This window comes from Podarcis pityusensis (genome assembly GCF_964106645.2).
Source record: "Podarcis pityusensis genome assembly, chromosome: 12".
Classification (NCBI taxonomy): domain Eukaryota; kingdom Metazoa; phylum Chordata; class Lepidosauria; order Squamata; family Lacertidae; genus Podarcis; species Podarcis pityusensis.
In genome coordinates, this window is record NC_138037.1 from 11,916,444 (window position 1) to 11,943,055 (window position 26,612).

The 26,612-nt window shown below is 41.6% G+C and overlaps 1 protein-coding gene across 5 annotated transcripts in view; it reads left to right on the forward strand.

Annotated features, from left to right (window-relative positions):
• The window catches only part of DPP6 (dipeptidyl peptidase like 6), a 483,312-nt gene that overhangs the window by 185,273 nt on the left and 271,427 nt on the right, over positions 1–26,612 (forward strand). The window contains exon 1 of one of the 5 annotated variants that reach the window (XM_080974044.1): positions 26,319–26,414. The exons of the other annotated variants lie outside the window; for them this stretch is intronic. Coding sequence (XP_080830170.1) covers positions 26,364–26,414 — 51 coding nt within the window. The 5' untranslated portion in view covers positions 26,319–26,363. Of the gene's footprint in view, positions 1–26,318; positions 26,415–26,612 lie in introns of those variants that run through there. 5 annotated transcript variants of the gene reach the window in all.

The following is a 26,612-nucleotide window of genomic DNA, read 5'->3' on the forward strand; positions in this document are numbered from 1 at the left end:
TGACTGATTTGGGTAACATGTGGGTGACTTTGGAAAACTGCTTTAATGGCAAGGAATTATAGGATATTCTAATCAAGTGTAATTCTTGTTTTCAGGGATCGCACTGAAGTGCTACTTCATGCACTAGAAATGGGTGGGGAAATAAAATATTTTCTGCTTTCCTTCCCAGCTCTGCCTCTTCTGTCTGTCCATTCCATGGCTCTGGCCAGGACCAGAACTCTAAACACAACACAACACGACATGACAATTCTACACATCAGTTATAACCAAGCAGCAATGAATGCATTGTTCAGAACCGGGGTGTTGAGATACACTGACACACATATTGAGAAATAGGTGTTTATCATCTTAAATGCTGGATTAAGTAAATCAAAGTTTGGTGGGAAGGTGTCAGCTGGTTAGAGCATAGTGATGATAACACCAAAGTTGCAGATTCGATCCCCAGCTGCATATTCCTGCACTGAACCAGATGATCCTCAGGGTCCCTTCCAATTCTATGCTTATATGTACACAATGAAGGGTGTGAAAATTAGACCTTTGCCTTCATAATTGCTATATAATCTGTTTTTCTGTTGGCTAAATTAGGTGATGGTGAATCTGTTGCCTAAGTCGGTGGCAGTGAATTCGGTATTCATGGCTTTTCTTTTAATTCGATACAGAAGGTTCTTGACTTAATACAAGCTTAACAGAGGGTGTGATTTTAAGCTTGTTTTGTATATCCTGAATGCCAAACTAGTGTTAGACTATCAGAATTTAATAAATGCACATAAGGAAGAATTCCATTAGGCTTCCAGATAACAGTTCTGGTGGGAAATGTAATCCATAATTTTTGCTCCTAGGTCTATGCAAGAAATCATTACTCGAGTCCCCTTCCCCCTAATAGAGATTGTAGGGTAATATTTTTTTCCTACGCTGCTCTGGGATTGTGAAGATACAGCAACCTAATCAAATAAAAAAACCAAACATGGAAGGAGACATACACACAATAGATTTTCACAAGCCTTATACCTCCCATTATACTCTAAAACTATTAAATCTGCAACAAGCATAGGACTAAAAAAGGTAGGCTGCAACCTAACCCCACGTCATCTGAAGTATAAAATGCTTTTATGTGAGGGAAAGAGAGGGAGGGAGGGAGATTTGGTACAAGATCCAACATGGAAAGGCTAAGAGTGAAATACAGAAACCTGTCTGCATATTCAAGTGATGAGATGCTTTTAGACCATGTTTTAATGAAACAATAGCATATTTATAAAAGATGGGGAACATATAAAAATGTATGGCAGATTGTTGCTTTCAGGATTTTCTCATCTTCAGTTCAGACTGAGTTTTAAAAGCTGCATCTAGCAAGGAGTGCAATTTTTAAAGGCCGTACCAGTTGTACTTCTAACTGAAATGCAGGTTAATCATCTCAGTCTAGCAAGGGGATAGATCAGGGGTCAGCAATTTTTTTCAGCAGGGAGCCAGTCCACTGTCCCTCAGACCTTATGGGGGCCCGGACTATATTTTGGAAAAAAAGAAAAGAACAAATTCCTATGCCCCACAAATAACCCAGAGATGATTTTAATCATGTAAAAACAAGCTGATTCCCGTACCGTCCACGGGCCGGATTTAGAAGGCGATTGGGCCGGATCTGGCCCCAGGCCTTAGTTTACCTACCCTTGGGATAGATGTACACATTGGCAGCATCTGCACAGCAATATTCTTTGCAGGCTCAGGAAAGCCATGTTTGCATGTGCACTCAAGACCATATTTTGTGTACAGCCACTAATGCTCAACACCTTGTTGCATCTGACTGTTTCTGGGCTGGATCCAACCCTTTAGCTCTTTCATTGAGAGCTGCTAAAGTAAGTAGAAAACATAAGCTTTGGTTACAGGAATGACCACAGGCATATAAGTATTATATCATATTACTAAAGTGACGGTGGAGTGAGTCCAGCTTCTTAAATATTTTATTGTCCCAACATCAATGAAATCTCAAAGCTTGCGTAACTATATTTTCTTCCACTCACCCCTTATTCACTTGCCTTTTGCCACTGACTCCCCTCCCTGTGCACTCTTTTCCCCAGTGACAAGTATTAGTTTGCAAGTTATTTGGGGCATAGATCCTTTTATGTGCTTAAGCCTGTCTTCTGTGGCACCTTCTCAAAATTACAAGTGCTAGCAGGGTCTGGCAAGAACATCCTGGTTTAATTTATACAGGGAACTTCAATCATGCTGTTCCGTGACATTTCACCTTTTCTCTGCTGTGCAGGGGAGAATCCAGGCCAGGGTTCTGCAAGAGCTATCCACTGAATATAAAAATAAGAAAACCGACTTGCCAAGTGTGAAACTAGAATTGTAGTGAAGTAGTGCAGCTCTTACAAAGAGCCAAAATGTGAGAGAGGTGTCATATAGCTTTCTTCCATTAAAACAATCAAATAGGCTGAAATCCCCTGAGAGATTCTTACTGAGTCTCAGGCTCTTGAGTTATGAATAACACAATTGAATTGGAACCTCGGGGGAAATGGAGCATTACATGGGAACTGAACTCCACTAGGCTGAATTGCCTTTAATAATTCTCCTAAAAGTCTATTATATTGGTGCTACATCAAATAATTACATGGATTAAATAATAATATCTTCCTCTCTTCCACCCCAGCCCCCTGTTTTGCTCCTCTGCCTTTGGCTTGAAGCAGCTGTGGCTATTCTATCCTATCCCCTTTCCTGAGACTCCAGTTCCCTTAGGCTGTATGTGTGGTGTAAGTGCTTACACATAAACACAGTGCATTGAAAATGTTCTTGAATAGTATTTCACTTGGTACAAAAACACTGAAACATTTGTTCTCGATGCCCACTGCACGTATTAGCTTATGGCATACATAAATTTGCAATGTGTGCATGGCAGCTGAATACTCTGCGACACCTGGGAGATGAGTGCGTGCTGTGGGGGAAATATAAATACACCCCCCCCCCCGTGTAGGGTAATCAATAAAAGACTTGGCTGGACCCACTCCCCAGCAAGAGAAAGCCCATAGCAGAGCTTAAAAACACAGAATCATGCAGCACTGTGTAGCATGGGAATAATAGACCTTTTAAAGATTCCGTTCTAGCCACTTAAAGCACTCCTCCATTTCTGTTCCTCTTAGAATTGAACTAACTACACACCTTAGTAAGTTTTAAAATGCTTTACTTCCAAAATTCCAAAGGTCAAGTTCATGCATTTATCCATGCAGCAGCAAAGAAACATGGACAGAAATACTGGGATACAAATAGCTTTAAGCGTATGGTCTGAGCTTGTAGTGAGCAAGCCCATGCGCGTCCTATCTTGGTGAGTTCACATGGTGAAAGAGAATGAATAAAGCAGGAAACTTAAATGCCTGGCATGACCTATCTGAGTCTAGGAATACAGATCTAATGTCCTTCATGCGTTAACTAGCCCTAAGTTTGCTAGGTATAAGTTTCCCACCTTTTATCCCAAGGATAGGGGAACCTAGGCCCAAATGTCTCCTTCTTAAACTTCCCTATTTGTTCATTGAGAGTCTATCCAGACCACACCCCTCACCCAACCTTGCACTATCCTTAAGTGTTTTCACCTTATTGAAATGCATCTTTGAACTGCAATAATGTCTCTTGCTTGCCTGGATGGAGAATATCATCATCATCATCATCATCATCCTTCCTATTTATATCCTGCTCTTCTTTCCAAAGGAGTGATGCAGTTGTGTGTGTACTACTGTACAAAGGTAAAATTTATATTCTTTGCTCCACCCACTTTTGCCTTTGGTCCCGCCCACCACTGGCATGTGGCCCTCAGAAGCTTGCCTACAAGAGCATCTGGCCCTCCAGCTGAAAAAGATTCCCCACTTCCATCCTTGCCAGCAGGCCTTATGGTAGGTTGTGGTGTATTAAGACAACAAGGCACCTTCTGAATCTGCACTGTCTCCTGCATGGTGGAAATGTTTCTCTGCCAATTCAGTGCAGAATTACATCTCGAACTCCCGTTCTTATAGCCATTCCAACCATGGCGAAGAAGCGTCTTTTCTTCAGGGTGGTTGTGTGTTCCCAGCTCCCCATTACCGCACCATTCTGCAGGTGCTCTTAGCAAGTCATAAAGCACAGCTGGCACAACAATATCACAAGGTGCAATCAGCTTCCATCTCTGCAGCAAGCAGTCTAAATTAACAGTGTGAGGAAAAAAGATAAGTCTCTTGGCAAACGGGAAAAAAATACACTGTTGAGTTTGAGGGGTTTGTTGCTGGTGTATACATTTTTTAGTGTGGCTGTGGTATCTTCAATACCTGCTTTTAACGACTTAGTTGCCCCTTTCTGTTTTATATCTCCACTAAATGCTATTATATTTGACATTTAGATGTAAGTACATCATCATTCGTATCACTGATATAAAAATGGTATTCAAATGTGCTCCTTAAAGGTAGCTCCTTTAATGCTTCTTTGTGGCTTTGGCTCACTGTGGTCTAGCTTAGAAAAGGCTTGGCAAGTGTGCAGATGGGTGCATGAAAAGTTTAATTGCATTTTAGAAACATGGCATAGATATATTGAATACTCTCTGTGATCACAGACATCTTCTCTGCTAAATGGTAAAGAGCTTGCATAAATGATGTCAAATATATTGCTAGTGTATTTCCCCCCAGAAATAAGATTTCATGGACAAGAGCAAACTTTATCAGACGTGCGGGATGTTATCCTCATTAGGTAAAGGTAAAGGGACCCCTGACCATTAGGTCCAGTCGTGACCGACTCTGGAGATGTGGCGCTCATCTCGCTTTATTGGCCGATAGAGCCGGCATACAGCTTCCAGGTCATGTGGCCAGCATGACAAAGCCGCTTCTGGCGAACCAGAGCAGCACACAGAAACGCCATTTACCTTCCCACCGGAGCGGTACCTATTTATCTACTTGCACTTTGACGTGCTTTCGGACTGCTAGGTTGGCAGGAGCAGGGACCGAGCAATGGGAGCTCACCCCATCGCGGGGATTCGAACCGCTGACCTTCTGATTGGCAAGTCCTAGGCTCTGTGGTTTAACCCACAGTGCCACCCACGTCCTGTTATCCTCATTAGGCAGGTATATAATGTTGTGAGCATATGGTGTGGGCAGAAGTCTGCATGATGCCTGAGTCCTTTCTAAAACCTGGCATCCTAGATCCAGCAAGTGTTAAAAATCTAATAGAAGATTCCATTGCTGAACTAGTCAGGCAGTTTTTCCAGTCCTGGATATAATAACGAAACAATGGAAAATGGTAATGTTTGCATTGGTTATATAAAAGGTCTTGTATTATTTAATGAGTTTCCTTTCAGAACTGGTGGTTCCCATATGATTTACATTCTCCTTTTTGAGCTGCCTTTGTGTCTAAAGGAGGAAAAGGGTGTCTCTGCTTTCCCAATATTTAACATCTTTGAGAGGGGACCACGAGGATCAAACATAACTCTTTATGAGATACTGTACAGCCCCATAGTTGTACATGCTGCTGGTAAGTGTATTCCCTTAGTAGGAACTATTGCAGGAGCTAGACAGACATTTAATTAAACTGAAAGGAAATAATGGTTTTTTATTAACAAGCTAGTGGGATGTGTAATATTTTCTAACTGTAAAATTGTTAGGAGAAAGCAAAAGACCATTTTCCCCCTGGACTTCTCTGGAGTGACCTTGTACAGAATAAATTCCTCTTTGATAAGCCACAAGTACAAGGTATACTATGGGGATACATACCAGGTAACATTTAGTCATGCACATGGTGGTTTTCAAATCTTGTTGGGGGTATTCTGGAAGTTTATTGGGATTATTCAGTGAGAAGGTCTGTAATTCCAGGAAAGCTTCTGCAGAAGGTAGCTAGCCCACAAATATCAACTTCCTCTGAAATATGCAGTCACACACAGGAAAGTATTGGATGTTTTCTAAGTCTTAGCTCATGAATGCCAGATAAACGCTGAGGCCCAAGAGGCATGGCCAATGATTCTAACATCCTAACACCTAATAACCCAGATCCTTTGACTCTGAATGAGATTCTGTATGTACAGTGTGAGTCTGTGGCAGAAAAGTGGATGTAGAGAGGGTGTGGCAAAGGAAAGCCGCACACAGAATTGAACCATCCTTCTCAGCATGTCCACAAAATGTAAGAGTTTTACTAGCATACATATAGCAGTGCCAAGCATTTATGCCACAACAATGGTGGACCAAACTAGTTCTCTTCTAGACTGCTGTGTGCATTCATTTAAAAATGCAAGTGTCCTGTCCCTTCCACTATGCATTCAGTTTATGCTTGTTTTAATGTACAGTAGTAACAGATTTTTTTTTTTTAATCTGCAAAACAAATGTTTTGTTGCACATTGGTTTTGTCCAATCTTGAAATTTGGCAGGACTAGTGCCCTGAGGGGAAATTCTGCAATGTTCACAAATTTGGAAAGAAAATATCAAAATTAGAAGCAGTGGAAAACCAGGTGGTGGGTCTTTACTGAATGTCACAGAAAGCTTTTAGGGTGGCACTCTTTTTAAACTGCTTCCACAGTGTGCACCCTTTGTTGAATTCGCTATCTGATATACCGGTATGTAATGCCTCAAAGGAGCAGTACAAAGTATGCAAATAGCATGCTATGCAGAAAATACCAAAGTTACAGGCAGCAGAAGACAGAGTGGATGTTCTTTGAAAGCCCTGGGGGAGGGGAACAGAGGTAAAATGAAAATGAATCCAGGATAAGCCAGGAATTTGATGGTTGATGGAGTTGTGGACAAATGTGGCTTATGAGTTGCAAATCTCTGAAACAACAGAATATTTTCAACATTCATAAGCCACAAATACAGCAAGTAGCTTTGGCTTAATCCTAATCTATATAGTATCAAGATAAGGCCCCTTTTAAATGTGTTGTGGGAGGGGGGTTTTGTTCTTATTTTTATTATGTATTTTGTGTTTTATTATACTGTAATTTTATGTTGTGAACCGCCCTGAGGTCTGCGGATGTAGGGCAGTATATCAATTTAATAAATAATAATAAGATATATGCACTTTTTATAAATGCTGACATGTTTTGATCAGCTATGACTGTTCCATTATGTTACCATTCCTTTCAGTTTCTTGAGTCGAAAGGCTGCCCATGAAAATTACTTTGATCAAAGAAATAAAAGGAAAAGGAAGTGAATGTGTCTTTGAAGCTAAAAATGAAATGCAATGTTTTCCATTGCCCACTCTATTTCCAGTTGATAGGGCAGAAAAACATTTGTCAACCCCAGGTAATTCTTCATTGCTGTGAAGAAGTGCTTTCACATGATACATTTTTTTCAATTCATGTTCCATACATTTGAAAAGTTTGAATAGATTTATTCTTGTTATGACAAAACATAGCAAAATTCAGCAACTTGCTGGATTTTTTACCTACTGTTCACCACAAGGTTCCGTGATGGGTTACAACAATATAACAAGACGAGACGAGAATCTGCTTACACAATTTGCAACCAGAACAACAGGTTGGACCCTCAAAATACACACCTCAAGTGTTAAAGTCCAGGGTAACACAGTGCATGAAGATTTTACGATCTCCAGTGGTACATCTTGAGGGTGGTCCAGAACACTTCCGTGCGTGTATGCTAGTTTCTTTGCATAGCAGAGTGACGGTCGCACAGCTTAAGCGTTGAAAGGATCAAGTTGCGCAGGGCCAATGGCAATATAACACTCATGAAATCAATCAAGCTCAATCCAGCATTGCTTACTTGAAAGGTATTAACAATATTGTTGGTAGAAGACTATTTACAACTTTAAAACCACACAGATAGTCAGGCAAAGTTCAGTCCCACATGCTGCCTGCACACAGGAATCCCCTGCAGGAATCGCGCATTCCCTTAGATAAGTGCTCCTCAGCTACTCGTAGCTGCTGTAGACTAAACAATCTTGCCCCTCGATGCTTCAAGAATCTTCAAGAATCTTCTCACAGTTTCTAGAAACGAGTGGTTCTTTCTCACTCTAACACTTCAGCATGTGATGAAAGCTATGATGTTGTTGTTTTTATACCATGGTTTTTAGTAATACAGGAAGCTCAAGGGTATGGCAATGACAGCATGATCCTCCTGTATTTTCTTGAGACACTTTTTTTAAAAACAACACCACCACCATGCTGACTCAAGTGAAAACAAAGTGATATGTCCTGAACTCAGTTTAATTAAAGGGCAGTGGATCATTGTATAGTGCCCGAGGGTAGACATAGAAGCTCCTTCTGTGATATCCCTAGTATTGCCAATTCAGTTTTTGGGTGAAAGGGCACCATAGGAAGCTGCCTGAGTCAGATCACTGGTTCATTTAGCTCAGTGTTATCAACACTGGCTGGGAGCCATGCTTCAGGGTTTTAAACCCTGTGGCAGCTGCAATGGTCTTTACTCAGAGTGAGGCCTTTGTGATGCTGAGAACCCTGAAGGAGTGCAGCTAGCCACTTTGCTGGAGTGGCAAATCAGTTTGGGTGCTTGTGGATTCCTGGGCAATCAGTGACTCCCACTCCACCATGGACCAAGTATATACACACGTGTATGTTTGTCTGGAGGCAGCTGGCAGTAACATGCAAGTGAATGAGCAAAACATCAGCAGTGGGTGGCAAGAGACAGCATTAGCTGGGCTGGGGGTGCTGATCTGCTGTTCCTCCCAATATCCTACCTGAGACAAGGTGGTCACTTCAGCTAATGGTAGAGCTGGTCCTGTTGTTCTACTCCTCACATTCTAACTGAAGCTTTCGTTCATTAAAAAGGGAGTCTTGGAAAAGGCAGATGGTATCTAAGTGTTTTCCTCCCTTATATTTTAGTTAGGAAAGATTCTCTGACCTTTTGTGTGAAGGCATTAGATAATGTAAACAGTCTTTTTCTACACCATATAATGCAGTAATTTAAGTAAAGTGCCCTTTTTAAATGGCTAAAGCTATTATATTCACTGAACACCAATAGCTGCAATGTGCAAAAGCTATTTTCAGTGACTGAAAGCTATTAACAAGCTCATTGCTTAACTCATTAGTTCAATGTGACACTTGAGTCAGGTATGTAACAAGCCCAACTTCACAGGCTATGCCAAGCCATTCTGATTGTTAGGAATTAGCTGATAGGGACTTCACATTCAAGCTTGACTTTAACTAACCCATGCTTGATTCCCCTTAAAGAACAACGTTTTCTCACTATGTACTTTTGGGAGTTGCTTGAGAACATTGTTTAAAAATACTAGAGGCACCAGTAAAGCTAACCAATATTCCTCATTAAGTTTCACTTCATTCATTTTTACGAGGCATTTTGACGTGTCTCCATTCAAAGTATTTTGTCACTGAATGCTGTAGCACCAAGGTGTTTAGAAGTGAGCTTGCAATCTAATTAATTTTGAAAATGCACAGTCCCAATTATTCCCAGAAGGAAAAATAAAAATTTAACAGGCAATTAACTGTATTCACAATGAGAATTTATTAGTAGTAGACATGGAAGCTTGGGAAAAGGAAGTGGAATGCAGATGTCAGAGTGGCTGAATCCAGGCATCACAGCCAGACTAGGAAATGGGACCCCCTTAATGTCTTCAGGTGCTTCCTGTACTACTAGGAATCTTACCTGACAGGTAGGAGCAAAGGCAGTCCCAGGCAACCCAGACACACCCCTGCAAAAAGAAAAAAGTGCACAAGTTCCACATTCAGATCAAATGTAATCAAGAGATTTATCAGCATCAACAAGGAAGTATCTCCCCCAATCATTTTCCAATAGAACAACAGTAATCTCAAACCAAAACTGGGCACAAACCTAATACCATTTAGGCGCCGGGCATCTACAGAGGAAGAGCCATGACTCAGTGTTAGATCATCTGCTTTGCATACAAAATGTCCCAGGTTCAGACCCAGAATATACGTGTAGGGCTGAGAGAGGACCCCATCTGAAACCCCACAGAGCCACTGCCAGTTAGAGTAGGGCAGGCAGTATTGAGCAAGATGGACCAATAGTGAGACTCAGTAAAAAGCAGCTTCCTACAGGGCCTTGGGCTTGGATGGTGGGCAGCAGAGAGCCACACTGGAGAAGTGGCCCTAGAGATGCTTTAAAAAATATTCAGTAGCACAGCTGGTACTGTTTCCTGCCTCTCTAGTGGAGCTTCCTTAGCATTGTGTTGCTTTTACCAGTAAGAAAGGGAGAGGCTAGAAAAGACAGCCCTGTGGTGGGGAGAACAAATATGAAGATGTCCAGTTCTCTCGCCATCTCCCTTGCTTTTGCAATTTGACTTGTGGATGGGGCACTGCTGGGCTTTCTGAATGATTTCTCATAAAGACTGGCCTTTGTGTCTCTGGGCTGATTTTCTGAGAGGGTCTCTTGTGGTCCAGCAGCTTAATTTTCTGCCGTTGTTGCCACCACTTGCCTGCCTGCTTGGCAAAAGGATTTTGGGACCAGCGTAACAATGGCAAAGCTCCCACCCTTTCTGTGTCCTGGGCTGCCCATAGGACAACCCCCATCTTGGCCTTGCTGATGTGGTCCAAAAGAAAGCAGAGCAATACCTTTGGCACCAGCTGGGCTGCGGGAGTTGTTGGAAAGAGGTGTCCAAGGCGCCACCCAACCACTTTAGGGACTTCACTTCGGATTTGTGTAGGGTTTACTCCTTAACCTTTTCTTCTCCCAAATATATCCTGCAAGGCAGCAGGGGAAGACTGAACAGAATAGCCACCAGTAAGACCCATTCATGTGTATTTGTCTAATCCTTTTCTAATAGTGTGATTGTATGCATGTTTACATAGAATCAAATCCCACGTATTTCACTGAATAAATAAATGCATTACTCCCAGTTATGTGTGGATAGTGCCGCAGCAGGAAGCCATTAATGCTAGGAACCATCGTAACATTCAGTGGCAATTAATTATGTAAGTTAATTAAGTGTTGTGTGAAGAAACACTTCATTTTCTTTGTCTTAATATTATAATCTAGAAGTTTCCAAGGCTGGCCACCCAAGCTTTGCAAGTCCTGGAGGGGTGGGGTGAGGGCCCATACAGGAGAAACTGCTCCTAAACATATGCAGAATGCAAGCCAGTTAAGTCTTTAGTAGTCAAAATAGAGCATATTACTTGTACTGGCCAAAATCAATACAGATAATGATGTCTCAGCTACAATTTCCAAATACTGTAGTCTTCAAGCTTTGCAGCTGAGATGTTATGGGGGTATGTATTATTCCAGCAGCAGCCTGATCCTTCAGGAAGGAGTGTGTGTCTGTATGCGTGATCTGTAGCCCACAAGTGTGCTTGCTGGAGCTGTTGAGAGTTATAGCGCAGAACATCTGGAGGGCATCAGATCTGTGAAGGCTACTTTAGGCTATGACCAGAACGTGTATCTAGGAGTAAAACCAGAAACTGACCTCTCAATGGGAACGTGGATTCTCAAGGGGGACATGGATAAAGCTTTTAATTTTTTCCCCTCATTCATCCCATAATAGTGTCTGCAAAGTTTTTCATGAATGCCATAGATGCTCTTGGCTCCATTCATGTATTGATGCCATCATAGCAGAATTTTATTGATAAACAGATGGAATTTTTTCTTTCGGTTTATTCTGCAGTGTTTACACCAGTGCTCAGTGCAGTTTACAAGATTTCAGGGGAAAAAGTAACATGCATCATTAAAAGCAATAATTGGCAAATTTTAATTTCTACCCCTCACCCAACACTTTTTCTAAGTATTTTTTGTTCACCTCGGAGAGGCAATAGAGTGTATTTTAAAAGGAGTGTCGTGACGCACAAGTGATTTCTGCTAGGCACTTCTAAGTGCACTCCACATGTTACCAGAGCCTTACTTATAAAATCCACCCGAGCTAGAAAAGAAAAGCTTTGAATCAGACTGTCGAAGTACTTTTTCTGAGAATCACATAGAATTTAGTAAATTCCAGATTACACTCTGCACAGGATTTGTCAAAAAATGCTAAAGCTATGTAGGCTTTTGCATAATACATGTTGCTGTAGTTTGCCTGCCTGCCCAAGATTTGTCTAAAATGATACTTTATGCTTTCTCTAATCTGAGCTGTGTAATGATGATTGGGTTTATTAAACACAGACACTGAAAAATGATCTGCCTTCTAACTCCCTACCTACTTACACTCTTATTAAGTATATAGGTTGCTGGTGTGTTTCAGATTCTTTCTCTTCCTTCTCCTTTTCCAGAGAGGGCACTATTTTGACTGACAGGCGGAGCAATCTGAAGTCCTGCTTCTCAGGGCAGAAGGAGGCTGGGGACATGAAAAGATCATGTCTTTACAGAGCAAGCTCCAGGCTGATGCAACAGAAAGGCACATTTGCCTATAGCTTCACCTGCTTAAGATTCAGTGGAACCTTGGCCATTGTAGCTCTGCCCTCTTCTCATCCCCAAATATCCCATATTTGGGGTACGTACTTGTTACTGCCACGAGGAATACCACTGGGGGTTGCTTCCATCCATCCACAGTTTGGTCAGGGAGCTTCACAAGTGTGAAGCCCCTCCGCCACTGGTAGAACCAGACACAGCAAGACACTGGGACACCTTGGCCTCATCAAAAAAAAACCCTCCTCTACATCGGATGAAACTTACTCACCTGGGCATAAGCCAGGGGTAGGCAACATAAGGCCCGCCTTCTCAATCCGACCCACAGATGGTCCGGGAATCAGCGTGTTTTTACATGAGTAGAATGTGTCCTTTTATTTGAAATGCATCTCTGGGTTATTTGTGGGGCATAGGAATTTGTTCATTTTTTTCTGCAAAATATAGTCCAGCCCACCACATGGTCTGAGAGATGGTGGACCGGCCCATGGCTGAAAAAGGCTGCTGACCCACCCCTGGCGTAAACCCAGCTTAACTCAACAGACCCTAATTTGGAGTAGGCATGATTCTATTGTGATGTTTATTATTTTATTATTATTATTATTTTATTTATTAAATATTGATACTGCCCTTCATCCAAAAATCCCAGGTGGGGTTACAGTATAAAAACACACAAATATATAACACAGTGACAAACAAAACAATAATCCCCCCACTTCAAAGTAATGTTAGGTACTTATTGCTGGTATGTATTTAATTGTGAAGTCCTATAGTGTTTTAATTTGTAGAATGTAAGATGTGCTGCCTCAGTCAAACATGCACGTTTGTGACATCCAAATATCAAGTGGTACATTCTGGGAAATGTATATTTTGAATTTATGGTTTCAGATAATGTGGGAGGCTGTGCAAGACTAATGGAAGTGGTTCACTTTGTTGAGTTGATTAATTCTCATGACTTGGCAGTCTCTTGTAGGGATGGATGGTGTCCTTATAATCCACTTCCAGACTAATGTGGAATATTTGTATTCCCCCTTGATGTCTGGAAAGTTAGCATAGAATCCAGAGAAGAAGAGAGCATGGTTTATTGGAAGTGGGAAGTCAGGGGAAAATGTTTTCAGGGTCTCTCGTTATGTAGGCTCCATTCACATGCCATTCATCTTCCAGGCTGAAGACAAAAGTTCTAGACACTGCTGCATAGGTCCACATCTAAACATTTGGGGGTTTCACCTGAGAAAGTTCCCATCCATGTTGTGTAGATCACAATGGCCTGAAGCACCTAGGGCCCAGGCTGTGGCATGCAAGAAGTACTTGGAAACTTCAGCTAGTCCAAAATACATCAGCTAGGCAACTGGAACTGTCACAAGAAAAGACGTATTGTACATTTTGAAATGACTCCAATGGGCTGCAGGGCCATTTTGAACACAGTTCAGGTGCTGTTGCCAGTGCTGGATTTACATATAAACTAAACAAACCATAGCTTAGGGCCCCACTCTGTTGGGGGCCCCACAAAAATTTAAAGGAAAAAAAACACCTGGATGTACATTTCCAAAGTACAAGATAAGTTCAATAATTACTTTGATAAAATACATACTTTGTTACGTGCAAATGGCTTTAGATACCTATTAGGTCCATAAATTACCATATAGCATATGTTCAACACAAAAAAATAGTGACAATTTGTTGTTGACAAAGGACAGCTGGACATAGAAAGGGCCCCATTACCTTCAGTAGCTTAGGGCCTCATCAAACCTAAATCCAGCCCTGGCTGGTGCTCACTTTTGAAGCCCTAAAACTACATTTGCAAGCAACCAAATTTAGAAATGGGTTGAAGCCTGAAAACATTTTTACTTCATCTGCTATTTTTATATACTTTTATTCATTATTTTGATGTCCCATTTCAATTTATTTTTTACTTTCTGCTGTTAGCTGCCATGGGAGCAGACATGCTGAAAGGCTGTGGTATGAATGCTTTAAATACATACACAACATAAACATTATTCCTTAGAATTGCTGTTTGCTTTTAAACCCCTGTCTTACTGGTATTGTGCTTTTGACATCTCATAATGGTTTCAGCACTTCATGAATAGTTCTTAATCAGCAATGGGGGTGGGGAGAACTAATTACTTCAGTACATGTTGGAGTTGCCTTTGGATTTTCAGGGGCATTGAAACTAGGGGAGAGGCTTCCATTGATTAAGCTGGAACCTGGTGACACTACCATGCACATTGACACGATGGGAGAATGGAGAGCTCTGTAGACCACCAAATTTTCAGTGGGTGACACAATAGATGGCTAATTCTATGATTGAGCCTGCCTGGGACAGTGCAGCCAGCCAATAGAATGGGTTGTAGTTAGGATACAGGACCATATGTGACTGCCCTTTCATCAGCTCCTGCTTAGTGCAACACTGGACCATCTGACATGAGAGATCAAGAGGTGTGAAACACCACACACATCCTGTATCTGGGACAGGGAAGGAAGGTCAGGCAGTGTCTCGCCCAGTTCTCTGTGATAATATTATGCAACAGTGTTCTGCAAAGGTTACAAAGCTGCAGCTCATTAATCTCCCGTTTGCAGAGAGAAAAACACCTGCCTACCATCTCCCTCTGCTGTTTTCAGGGATTATTTAGCTGGTGTGTTTTATACTCACTCGACCCAGGGTTCTGCGTGTGTCAGTTGCAGAGCTTCTTTCAGCTTTTGCATTTTTTAACATGTTGCTGGTTGTCAAGAAACATAGGCACTGCCAGTGCACAACCTCGTATCTCTCCTGAGCGGGAACCTATTATCAGCTGCAGTGGAATATCTGCTTCAAATCAGCCTGTTCTCCATGATTACAGGCCGTGGAATTACAGCACCGGATTGTCAAGCAATGTTGGATATTTCCATTTTCTGTGCAACCAGCCTCTGGGTGAGTTGTCAGACCCAACTGACAACCCATGAAGCAAACTCCTTATTCCTGTATTGCTGAGTCTGCTTCCTTCTGCAGCCTATGCTAGCTGTAGAGTTGTTGTTTTTACTGCATACAATATAATCCACTCATTCTATTTTTGAGTACAGACTTATAATCATCCAATTGATTAATTAAAAAAACTCCTTGCATAAGGAGAAAGAAAACATTCCTTACAAAAAAAAATTAAGGTGCAGTTTTGACTTTGCAGCCTGCATTTGTCTCCGAATGTTATCTCAATTGACACAAAAAGAGGCAGAATTGAATATTTTGACTGATAATTCAGTTTCTAGCAGGTGCCATCTGTTTGTGAGGAATGAAGAAACTATATTGTTACTTAACCAATCCCTTATCCACCAATTTAATAAACCTGCAGTTGTCATGATATCAGTAGCACAGTGAAGGAGGCATTCAGTGGGGTGGCACTCTGGGATTTCCCCCCCCCCTCCAGAGCAGGAATGATGGCATTATCTGCAGGAGCCCCAAGATAGCTGACAAGTGAATGAAGTTTTAGGAAGGCTTTCAAGTTTTATTATTGTTTGTGGCAGATTCACACAGAAGAAATCAGAGAATGAATGAAATACTCAAGCAGAGGCTGGCTACGTCTTCCCTTCTTTTTTGACGTGGTTCTTATTTAATGCTAGCAATTTAAATTGTAGCACTTATGACTGTAAAACCCAAACTTGGGTCTCCAGCTGCTTTTGAAATACAGTTCCCATCATCCCTGACCACTGTTCTTGCTAGCTAGGGATGATGGGAATTGTAGTCCAAAAACAGCTGGAGACCCAAGTTTGGGAAATACTGATACAACTGACTAACAGCTTGTTGGATTTTGTGATTTTCCTTGGAGGTGAGACTGTGGGTTCTCCTTAGGGGCATATCTGTGGGGGTTGTCAGAGTGGGCTCCTTTACTTTCAAAACTTATCACAGAATAAACTGAGGTTATTTTGCAGCATGACTGAAATATTGACAAATTATTTAAACCCACTATTTTCCACAAGTGGAACTATTGTGCTGAACAGGTTGCGGTCTTAGGATACAGTTACACTAAGTACACCTCCTGCACAACCCACGACAATTTAGCTGTCATTCAATATTATTAAAAACCATCGTGTGGTCATTACAAATGGGTTCCATAATTGAATTCTGCACTGTGTGAAGGAAGAAGTGCTTCTCCTTGCCAATTTGCACATACTACTGCCAGTCAGTTTCACTGAGTGGCCCGAAACTCAAAATACTTCATGAAAGAAAGGAAATTCTCAATTTCTCCACATTGTTCATAATGTTATTAGCTTCTATATGCCTTCCTCACTTTGTCAACTATTTTTTAAGCTAAAGCAGGACAGTAAATTACCTCCTTGTACAGATTTATCTGTATTTTATTGAGCCATTAGCATTGATTCTATACCCAGTTGACATAATTGTGACAGATAAGTACCAGGGGGAAAACATTTTCAGGTATAGGGGGTGGAATTACCCCACATAGCAGCTGACCTTGTGGAAAAGACATTAAGCATCTATTTGTGTCCAGGGCATCTTGAGAATAAAACCTATATATATATATACCTCAGTGCTGTTGCTTCCCACCATACCTCAGACCCTGCAGAAATATAATATGAAAACAAGGCCTAAGCAGCTTGTTTTAAAACCAAATCAAGATGTTGGCCAATACACACATAGGACTGGCTCAGAAAGAATACAGTACCAAAACATAACTATTGCATGCACAAGACATAGTAAATATCAGGGCTGTCGTGGTGTGTGTGTGTGTGTGTGTGTGTGTGTGTGTCCTCTTTTGCTTTTAAAATTAACTAGAGTTTGCAGTTGCATCTGAGCTGGAGTAACTCTGGTTGGTTTAAGCATTTGTTAGTTCAAACAAGCCAAAATCAAATCCATGAGTTTATGATCCTGGCATTGTCATAGCTGGAGTTTAAAATTATCAGAGCTCCCCAAGTCTGAAGGTCAGCATTTTAAATGGAAAACAGATGTTCCTGTTTTCCTCTGTTGCATGCAAGAGGAACAAGCGAGCCTGTGGCTCACAGTGGCTCAGGCACAGAAATGCTAAACGATGGTTTGAACTGCCCCCAAATGTCAAAGTAGCAATAGTTTGTAAGGCTTGTAAATCTGTCAGTGTCAAAGACCAGTAAATATATATCTACTGGATTTGATAGGCATGCAAGAAGCTGCCTTATGCTGACATGGGTTTATCTAGCTCAGACAGGGATCTCTTTCAGCCCTACCTAGAAATGCCAGGGATTGAGCCAAGGGCCTTCTGTTGCACATATGCGTGTGTGTGTGTGTGTGTGTGTGTATAGTATATTTGTGTAGGTTTTTAATTTGTTTGATAGTGTTTCGTAAGCCACCCTTGAAGGCCCGGGTAAAATAAAGAAGCATAGATAAATAGTGCATTCTAGCCAGGCTATGAGAAAGTGAACCCATGGAGCCTCTAGTTCATGGTGGAATCAAAATGGAATTGATATTGGAATTCAACTGCTTTAAAACAAACAAGCAAGCAAGCAAACTATGGTTAAGAAGATCAGGTGGTCCAAAGTGCCCTGTACTGTCTTGACTTAAGGAAGTAGCCCTCAGTATCATATAAACATATATAAGCATGACTTTCCCATCTTTCAGGACAACATTCCTTCCATGATTGTTTGATGGGGTCCAAAGACAGTTCATTTGGAAAGCTGACCGTCATTCAAAAACACACTTTTATTGAAATCCTTCTTGAAAGGATTGGATTTTTTTTAAAAAAACTTCTGACTTGCCTTCTGGGCTCCTTGTGCAGCTATTGCTTGATTTTGTTCTCCTCGTTTGTTCCTTAGATATCAAATAAAAATTAGAAATGCCATCTCTATATAGCTGTGCTGAGGGCTGATACAAATAGTTTGACAACCATGTGGGCGTCTGTTGAAAACTGCTTCATCTTTGCAGTGCTTCACAGTGGGCTGTAACATTTGCAAATGACTCACCAGGTTGATACCATCAATCATATGGAAAGTCTCCACATGCATATTCCTTGCATTGTTGTTACCTGGCCCTCTAGATTGCTTTGATGATTACCTTAAGCCATGACTGAATATACCAGAAGGTTAAATTACCAGGGACTGGCAGCTCTGACCTTTTGGGTCTGTAGTCTGAATCAGACCAACAGTCATTCAAGACTGCTTGCTGCCCTAGATATTTCCTTTTGAAAAGGCAATAAGTTATCAAACAATGCTTCATTGCTCAGAAAAAGTCTGATCTCTACGACTTCACTCAGAGAGCAAGCTTGTTTTCTCCCGCTCCGGAGGCTAGGACCTGAACCAATGGATTCACGTTACAAGAAAGGAGATTCCGACTAAACATCAGGAAGAACTTTCTAACAGTAGGACAGTTGACCCTCATGGTCCCTTCCAACTCTACAATTTCATGGTTCTGTGAAGAGCTGTTCGACGGTGGAACAGACTTGATTGGAAGGTGGTTGCTTCTCCTTCATTGGGGATTTTTAAGCAGTGATTGGGTGACCATCTGCCATGTATAATTTAGTTAAGATTCCTTCATCACAGGGGGTTGGGCTCAATGATGCTCAGGGTCTCTTCCAACACTATCATTCTATGATTCAATGACTCTTGACAGGCATCAGGCTCTGTTCAGAGACAAAGATTCAGCTGGGTTGGTGAGAACAACTCCTGATGTTCCTGGGCGTTCTTCAAGGTCCTGAAGCCAGTTGGGATAAAATAGGGATTGGGGAACCAGTGGCGCTGCATAAGTTGCACTACAATTCCCACCCACATGTTCCCTATACCTTGTGTAGTGGATATTCAGCCTGGCCAAAACAGGACAGCTCCTGGTTTAAAACAGGAGTGTGGGGGTGTGACTGCATCATAACTCCTGTTATTCCTGACCATTGCCCATGCAGGCTGGGGCTGCTAGGAGTTGGGAGTTCAACAACATCCCACACTCTCCATCTGTGGTTTAGAGATCCTGTACAGGCTAACTCAGAAGTAAGTACCATTGAGTTCAGTGGGGTTTTCTCCCAAGTAAGTGCATATAGGACTGCAACATGTATGTAATCACAGTTTTTCTGTATGGTAAGTCACTTGCAAACATTAAAGCCCACAAGCACAGGATCCTCGCGTGGACACATGCTGTGCCAGTCTTTGTGTGGGAATGTAATATTTGAATGGGCCCTAAGGATACACAATGTAAGAATGGGAAAACACTTAGTATTCTACATACAACCTTTTTTTTTAAATAAAAAAATACACTTCTAACTGAAGCACTGAGTTGTTTTCCTGGAGAAATAATTAGCCCCACTCGCTCATTCCATGCTCTCGTGTTGATAGGTATTTAATACATTTTGCTTGCCTGTAGTGGGAGGCTAATTTACTCCTAGGATTCTTAAACTTGATCAAAGCTCAAACAACTCTGAAATAATAATGCCTCAGCTTGAAGCCTATTAACATTCATAACAAGCTATGCCTGCAAAGTGCAATAGACAGGTAGGAAACTGAAGGACATCAGATAAGAAACATTCTACTTGACTCTGATCAGTAGGTTAAGTTATTAAAACAACACACCATACAGAAAACTCTGCCAAGAAGGTGCAGTGTAGGGGAGAGCAGCCAAATAAAATATTTGATCCTTTTTGGCAGTCGGAAGTATTGAAACAAGAGGTGCCTGGTGGAGTTGGGTGGGGAACATAAGCAAAGTGTGAGAGCCAGTGTGGTGTAGTGGTTAAGAGCGGTGGACTCATAATCTGGTGAACCGGGTTCAATTCCCCGCTCCTCCACATGCAGCTGCTGGGTGACCTTGGGCTAGTCACACTTCTCTGAAGTCTCTCAACCTCACTCACCTCACAGAGTGTTTGTTGTGGGGGAAGAAAGGAAAGGAAATAGTCACTTTGAGACTCCTTAGGGTAGTGATAAAGCGGGATATCAAATCCAAACTCTTCTTCAAAGTAAAATTGAGCTAACGTTTGTTGGAAATGTTGAAGATCAGAATGTAATATCTCATGATGTGGAAGCTTGCAGAGCATTGTAATCTGTGCTTCATTGAAATGATAAAGCAGACTAGATTATCATTCTAGCTGCACATTCCTGCCTTATTGTTTCCACTAATAGTCAAATTAAATTAGTAAAAAAGGGTCATGGGAAAGTGAGAGATTTGTATTAAATTTCCCTTTCTCTGTACTTGCCAGCTTAATGACAGAGATTGTTCTAAATGACCTAGGTTGCATACACACCATGCAATTACAGTGGTACCTCGGGTTACATACACTTCAGGTTACGGACTCCACTAACCCAGAAATAGTACCTCGGGTTAAGAACTTTGCTTCAGGATGAGAATAGAAATCGTGCTCCAGTGGCGCGGCGGCAGCGGGAGGCCCCATTAGCTAAAGTGGTGCTTCAGGTTAAGAACAGTTTCAGGTTAAGAACGGACCTCTGGAACGAATTAAGTACTTAACCCAAGGTACCACTGTACTCCCAAGAGTCCTGGGAACTCTGGTTTCCCCTCACATAACTACAGTTACCAGAACTCTTAACAAACTACAGTTTTCAGGGTGTATGTGTGGTTTAAATGTTCTTTTAAAGTATGGCGTGCTGGTTCCAGACAACAATATTGTACCCTCCTGTTAAGGCTACTGATAAAATGCCACCTCTTCCTGAGTTGCCAACCCCCTCAGCTGCCCACACCCCTCCCCAACCTCCAGTGCGACTCTCTTCCCAGACAGGAAGTCAGGGGAGGAGTAAGCGTCCCTGCTCCCCCTTCTGAAGCAGCTAAATCCAGAATCCAAAGCACACAGGGTAGAGCCGTCTGCCCCCACTCAGGTTCTTGCCAATCAGCCCATGTCCTCTGTCTCTTTTTCCTCCTGTATTGGGATCTGCCAACCTTAGTCTGATCCCGACAGAGCTGTGGGACTCACGACAGTTAAGTATGATTACCTAGTGATGTTAAATTCTGGAGAATAATCTTTTGAAGAATATTCTCAAGAATATTCTCAATTGATGAGAATATTACAGAATTTTAATTTAAAATAGGAGAATATTCATTTTAATGCATTGAAAATGATGTAATAAGGTGATGGCACCAGTAATTGTCATGTTAAGGTTTGGTATAAGGAAACTCAGTAGTTAAATCATTATTTTATTCTTCCATTAGAACATGTTCATGTTATAGGACAAGTCAAAAAATACAATTGGCATGTTAAGGTTTGATACAAGTAAATTCAGTAATGGGCTATCTTGTGCTTCTAATAGCTCTAATACTTAATAACTGTTTTGGTGACTAAAACACAGTTTGATAGACAAAACTCTATGTATACATATAAAAAAGAAGCCATTAAATATATTATCATTATACGGTAATATATTTCACTATAGCAATCTCTGGTAAACGGCACCTTGCACCATTGAATGGCACTGCAAAAAACAGTTACTGGCACTGAATAAAAATATAGAAACGCCAACTGTTTAAATCAAGGCCACCGCACATGCTGTTAGACATAATTGTATAGGCCTAGGTACTTTAAGTGTATAAAGCCTTAAAGCTACTTTCTGTTAAAAAAAATCACACTGTATGGCCAAGAGTACAGAATTACTAAGAATAAGGTCACACCAAAATAGAAAAAAGGCTATTACATATAGTTGAAATACATACAAATTCAAATGTTCATCAAATTAAATGAATAGCAATTTTAAAACTAAAAAAAAAAATGTTTTCTGTAGCTCACATTTCAGAACTGCCAATGGTGAATGACACAATGCCCAGTAATGTAACTGGATAAAAAAAAAATCATTATTCATTACTTACACTGGCAATATCACAGCTTGACTTATTATTTACTAGATTTTTTTTTTAAATGTGGGTTGTAAAACTGGTTCTTACATTAGAATTTACAGTTTGTGGGGAATATTCTCCGGAGAATTTTCTAGCAGAGAATATTCTCATTCTCAAGAATATTCTCCAGAGAATATTCTCACCTCGCATCACTGTGGTTACCCTACTCGTAATTCTTGAGGAATCATAGTGCAGGGTAATGTAGTGCCACCTATGCAGATGGGAGTGGACATTTGCAATCCTGACATTTTCACAAAGTGAATGAGTGAGCATGTCATGCCTCATCTTTAAAAGCTTGGCAGGCAAAACAAGATTGGGACATCTTCATTGCTTCCATCCAGTTTTGAATGTCTTGCCTGGTGCCTGAACTCCTCCTGGACCATGCCTCTCCAAACTCTGTGTCCGCTGCCAAGCCACTACAGTTACTTGCCTGGATAAAGATCTCTTTCATATATGTAAGAGTGTCTGGCTGCATGTGTTGAGTGTGAGGCAGAGCAAAACAAGAAAGAAAAAAATTGTTACCACTCTTTCGTTATTTACTTTAGGTGTCAACAACATCCATTAGGACTTCCTTTCTACAGAAAGTCCTAATGGATGTTCAAACTGTACCTGCATGGTGCCTGTACTTAGGGTAACTGCAGACTGTCTTAAATTATTTGGTTGTTTCACAACAGAAGTCTGAAAATGTTAAAAATGCTTATATTGCATTGTAGTTAAGAATGATAAGTGGGTTTCCTCATCACTCTGTCTACTAGAACTATAGCTTAGGCATGACTGTCACAGGCTTAAGAATAACTAACCTGCAACTTCATCCATTATTGTGTTTTAGTTTCCCCAGTATCAAAAGAATATGAAATACATTCTTTCCCCCATTTCCCCGCCCCCAATATTTTTTTAATGAGATGCAATGGAATGACATTTCTGGCTTCAGTGACAATTTAAATTTGGACCCCATCTTGAACAAGCAATGAGAAATGTTTGGAAACTCATTATGAATGTGAGGCAAGGCATTTAATGAAATGTAATACTTTTGCTCTGCCTGAGGTGGGTGGGTGGGGATCCAGCTATATTAAACCTGGCTCCTATTATAACTAGAGTTAATGAAAAACTTCCGTAATCGTCAGGCATAACACAGAGAGAAACTTATCAATAAATAAGTAACTTTATAAAAGCAATCTTGCTCTTCTGGTCACATTTTGATCTTGTACTTGCATGAAGTTTTGTTTTTCCACTTGCCTTTTCTGAGTGAGTGGTGGGGAGAGTTAGGAGCATGTTGCCTGCATCTGCTAGTGATTTTTACATTTGTAAGTATTTATATTACATTTCTGTCCCAAGGAGTTCAAAATGGCACTCGGCCTCTCCATTTTATCCCCATAACATCCCTGTGAGGTAGGGTTAGCTTGAGAGACCGTAGACTGGTCCAAGTTCACCCAGTGAGCTTCGTAGCTGAGTGGGGTTTTGAACCCTGATCTCCCAAGATGTAGCAAATACATAAACCACTAGACCACACTGGTTCCTCCACAATTCTTAAATCATAAGTGCTGGTGGCTTTCTCATTTGTGCAGGTATGGGTAAAGGCAGTGAGATCTTGAGACTTCTCGGTAGTGGCACCTTTGCTTTGGGAGTGGTTATCTGACTCCCTGACACTAGCTTTATATACTAGCAAGTAATTCCCTTTTAGGAAAACCTTTGGCTTATAACCTCACTGGTTGCCTAAACACATTGCCTTCTGCTGTAAAATATTAAACTATTAATTTTTAGTTCTGTCGACATTCCACACACAGACTGCTTTACTCATAGTCTTTATATATATATCGTCATTTCTTGGTTTCATATTTAATTGTTTGAGCTGGACACTGTAAAGGTAGGAATGTAAAACGTTTGTAAATGTTTCCAACTAATCTCATAGACAGATAGCCTCCATCAGATTTTCTAGGCTTCTGAAACTGCTTAAGGTAGCTAGAGATGAACCTTTCCTACCTCACACCCTCTTCCACAAGGCTTTCACATGGCATTTCTGTGCCCACGTTTCTTGACATTCCTCTGTCTCGAGAAACAATGGAATGTGCCTCCGGGGGTGAAGTCAAACCACTGTGTTAGCAGCCCCAAAGTGACCTCTCCAGGGCACAAGCCTGGGCAGTGTGTCTGGAGGTCCTGGGCTGCCCAGACAACAAGACCCCCCTCTCAGCCTCGCTGCTGTGGTCCAAAGGAAAGCAGTGCAATATGTTTGGCACCAGCTTGGCTGCAGGCGTACAAGGCGCCATCCAACCGTCTTAGGGACTTCAGTCCGCGTTTTTTGTAGGGTTTGCTCCTTAACCTTTTCTCCTCTTGAAGATATCTTGCAAGGCAGTGGGGGTTTTCTTTCTCATGGATAGGTTACCTTCTCAGGTCGACAAGCCCCTCGCTTCCCTCTACAACACATATAGAAACTGCCTTCTTGACCGCTGCTCCTGCTAGAGCCTGTCTTCACATGCAGGGGAAGCCCCTAACTCACCAAGGGTTTGTGACCCATTGGCTACCCTCCCCTGGTTTAGCCTGCCAGTTGAAGTTGTTCCTGGTATTAAGGTAAAAGTAAAGGGACCCCAGACCATTAGGTCCAGTCGCGGACGACTCTGGGGTTGCAGCGCTCATCTCACTTTATTGGCAGAGGGAGCCGGTGTACAGCTTCCGGGTCATGTGGCCAGCATGACTAAGCGGCTTCTGGCGAACCAGAGCAGTGCATGGAAACGCTGTTTACCTTCCCGCCGGAGCGGTACCTATTTATCTACTTGCACTTCGTGCTTTCGAACTGCTAGGTGGGCAGGAGCTGGGAATGAACAACGGGAACTCACCCTGTTGCGGGGATTCGAACCGCTGACCTTCTGATCGGCAAGAATTCCCTTAAAACACCCAAAATAGGTGTAGGCAATAAGTGTGCACACAATCATCCTAATTGGTGTTACTGTCCCAATACTCACATGTGAACAAAACCAAGTCCAATTGTTTATGATGGTGTGACATATAGCTGAGTATATTTCCGTACAGTATTTATGTAAGAAGAAGGTTGTCACGCTGCAGTATGCATGACCACCTATTGGGAGGGGGGAATTTTGGGTGATCTTTAAGGGGATGGGAATTGACATCAGAGTAGGGGTGTCAAGTATTCCATTGAAGGAGCTGTGGGGGGGAGGGGCTTAGGTTGAGGTATAAGGGGAGAGGGTTGGCAAGGGGGTGGCAGCCCCTGTTATGTAATACAGTGGGTGGATTCCAGTCTCCACAGTGGTTGCAGAACTGATGGGCTTGCGCACCAGCTCTGTATTTCCAGTAATGCTGGTGCAGGTGTTCAGGGTGAAGGTAAGCAGGCCTTTAGCTCAGGGTAAGCAGATGGAGGGTAGGAACTAACACTTACAGTGGGGAGAGGCATGCATTCATAAAACAGACGCTCTAAAGTGGTTCCAGTTGGTTTCAAGGAACTGGAAGAAAGAAGGAAGAGCTCCGTTCTGTGCTGATCTGTGCTGCCCTCCTTGTCACAATCCAGCATTTGTAAAGCCTTCCTGAACCAGGGCAGAACACACACAGCCCCTCCCAGTCCGATTCAGCACTGTTGCAGGGTCACCCTTTTCTGGCTAAAGTGGATGGTCAGGCTGTTTAATTTCCTATGCAGGAAATGGCTGGTGAAATAGAAATAGCTATGTTGTTGTTGCTGCTGCTGTTTTAAAAAATCAATTTATAATGCTCTTAATCCCTTCATTTGCCATTTGCTGAAATTAGGGCAAGGAACATTAGCAACATATAAAACCCTAGAAGCTACCGCATGAGGAATATATCCTTATCATCACTTTATTTCATTGCAGATTATTTCCAGTGTTTCTGTAATAACTTCTCTTCATTTCCGTATGACTTGAAGCAGATTTGCATTTTTTTTTAAAAAAGCAAAAAAAAAAAAAAAAAGCAGGATTAAAACAGCCCCTAAGTAAGCGCTCAGCCTGACAGTGTCTGAAAGCTACATCATTTCAGTTCATGCCTCTTCTTAAGGTTGGATGTCTGGCACAGGGACAACTTTATCTTCCTTCTAACCCAATCCCAGCGCTGGTCGGATGAAGCCTGCTGCCCCATGCTCTCCGTGGAGGACTTTCGTTCCCCCTCCCCTTAATGCCAAGTTCAGTTATTGGCTATTTTATGCTGAGCCGTGAACTGCATGGCTATTGGAAGGAGCAGTAAAAGCTAAGGAATGCCTTTTATTTTTAAGAATATACCTATCACTCTATTGCCGTGCTTATTTTCCAAACAGTCTTGACTGTAGAACAAACTTCCACCTGTATAGGATATATATCGGAACTGAAGACTTTGGGATGAACAGAGCAAAATTGTCCAGAGCTAGCAGAATTAAACAAATTTGGAGGGTGAGTTAAATTATAACGTTTTTCTTTTACCAAAATAGTTGTAATGAAATAGGTAATAAATTACAATCAAGGGGTTTTTTTCTTGGTGTGTGTGTGGGGGGGGGTTGTTATCAAAAACCAACTTACATGGGTTTCCTGTTATTTTATACAGATGCCTATAGCTTTGCAAACTAGTTTCATTTTTTTTTAATCTGCAAA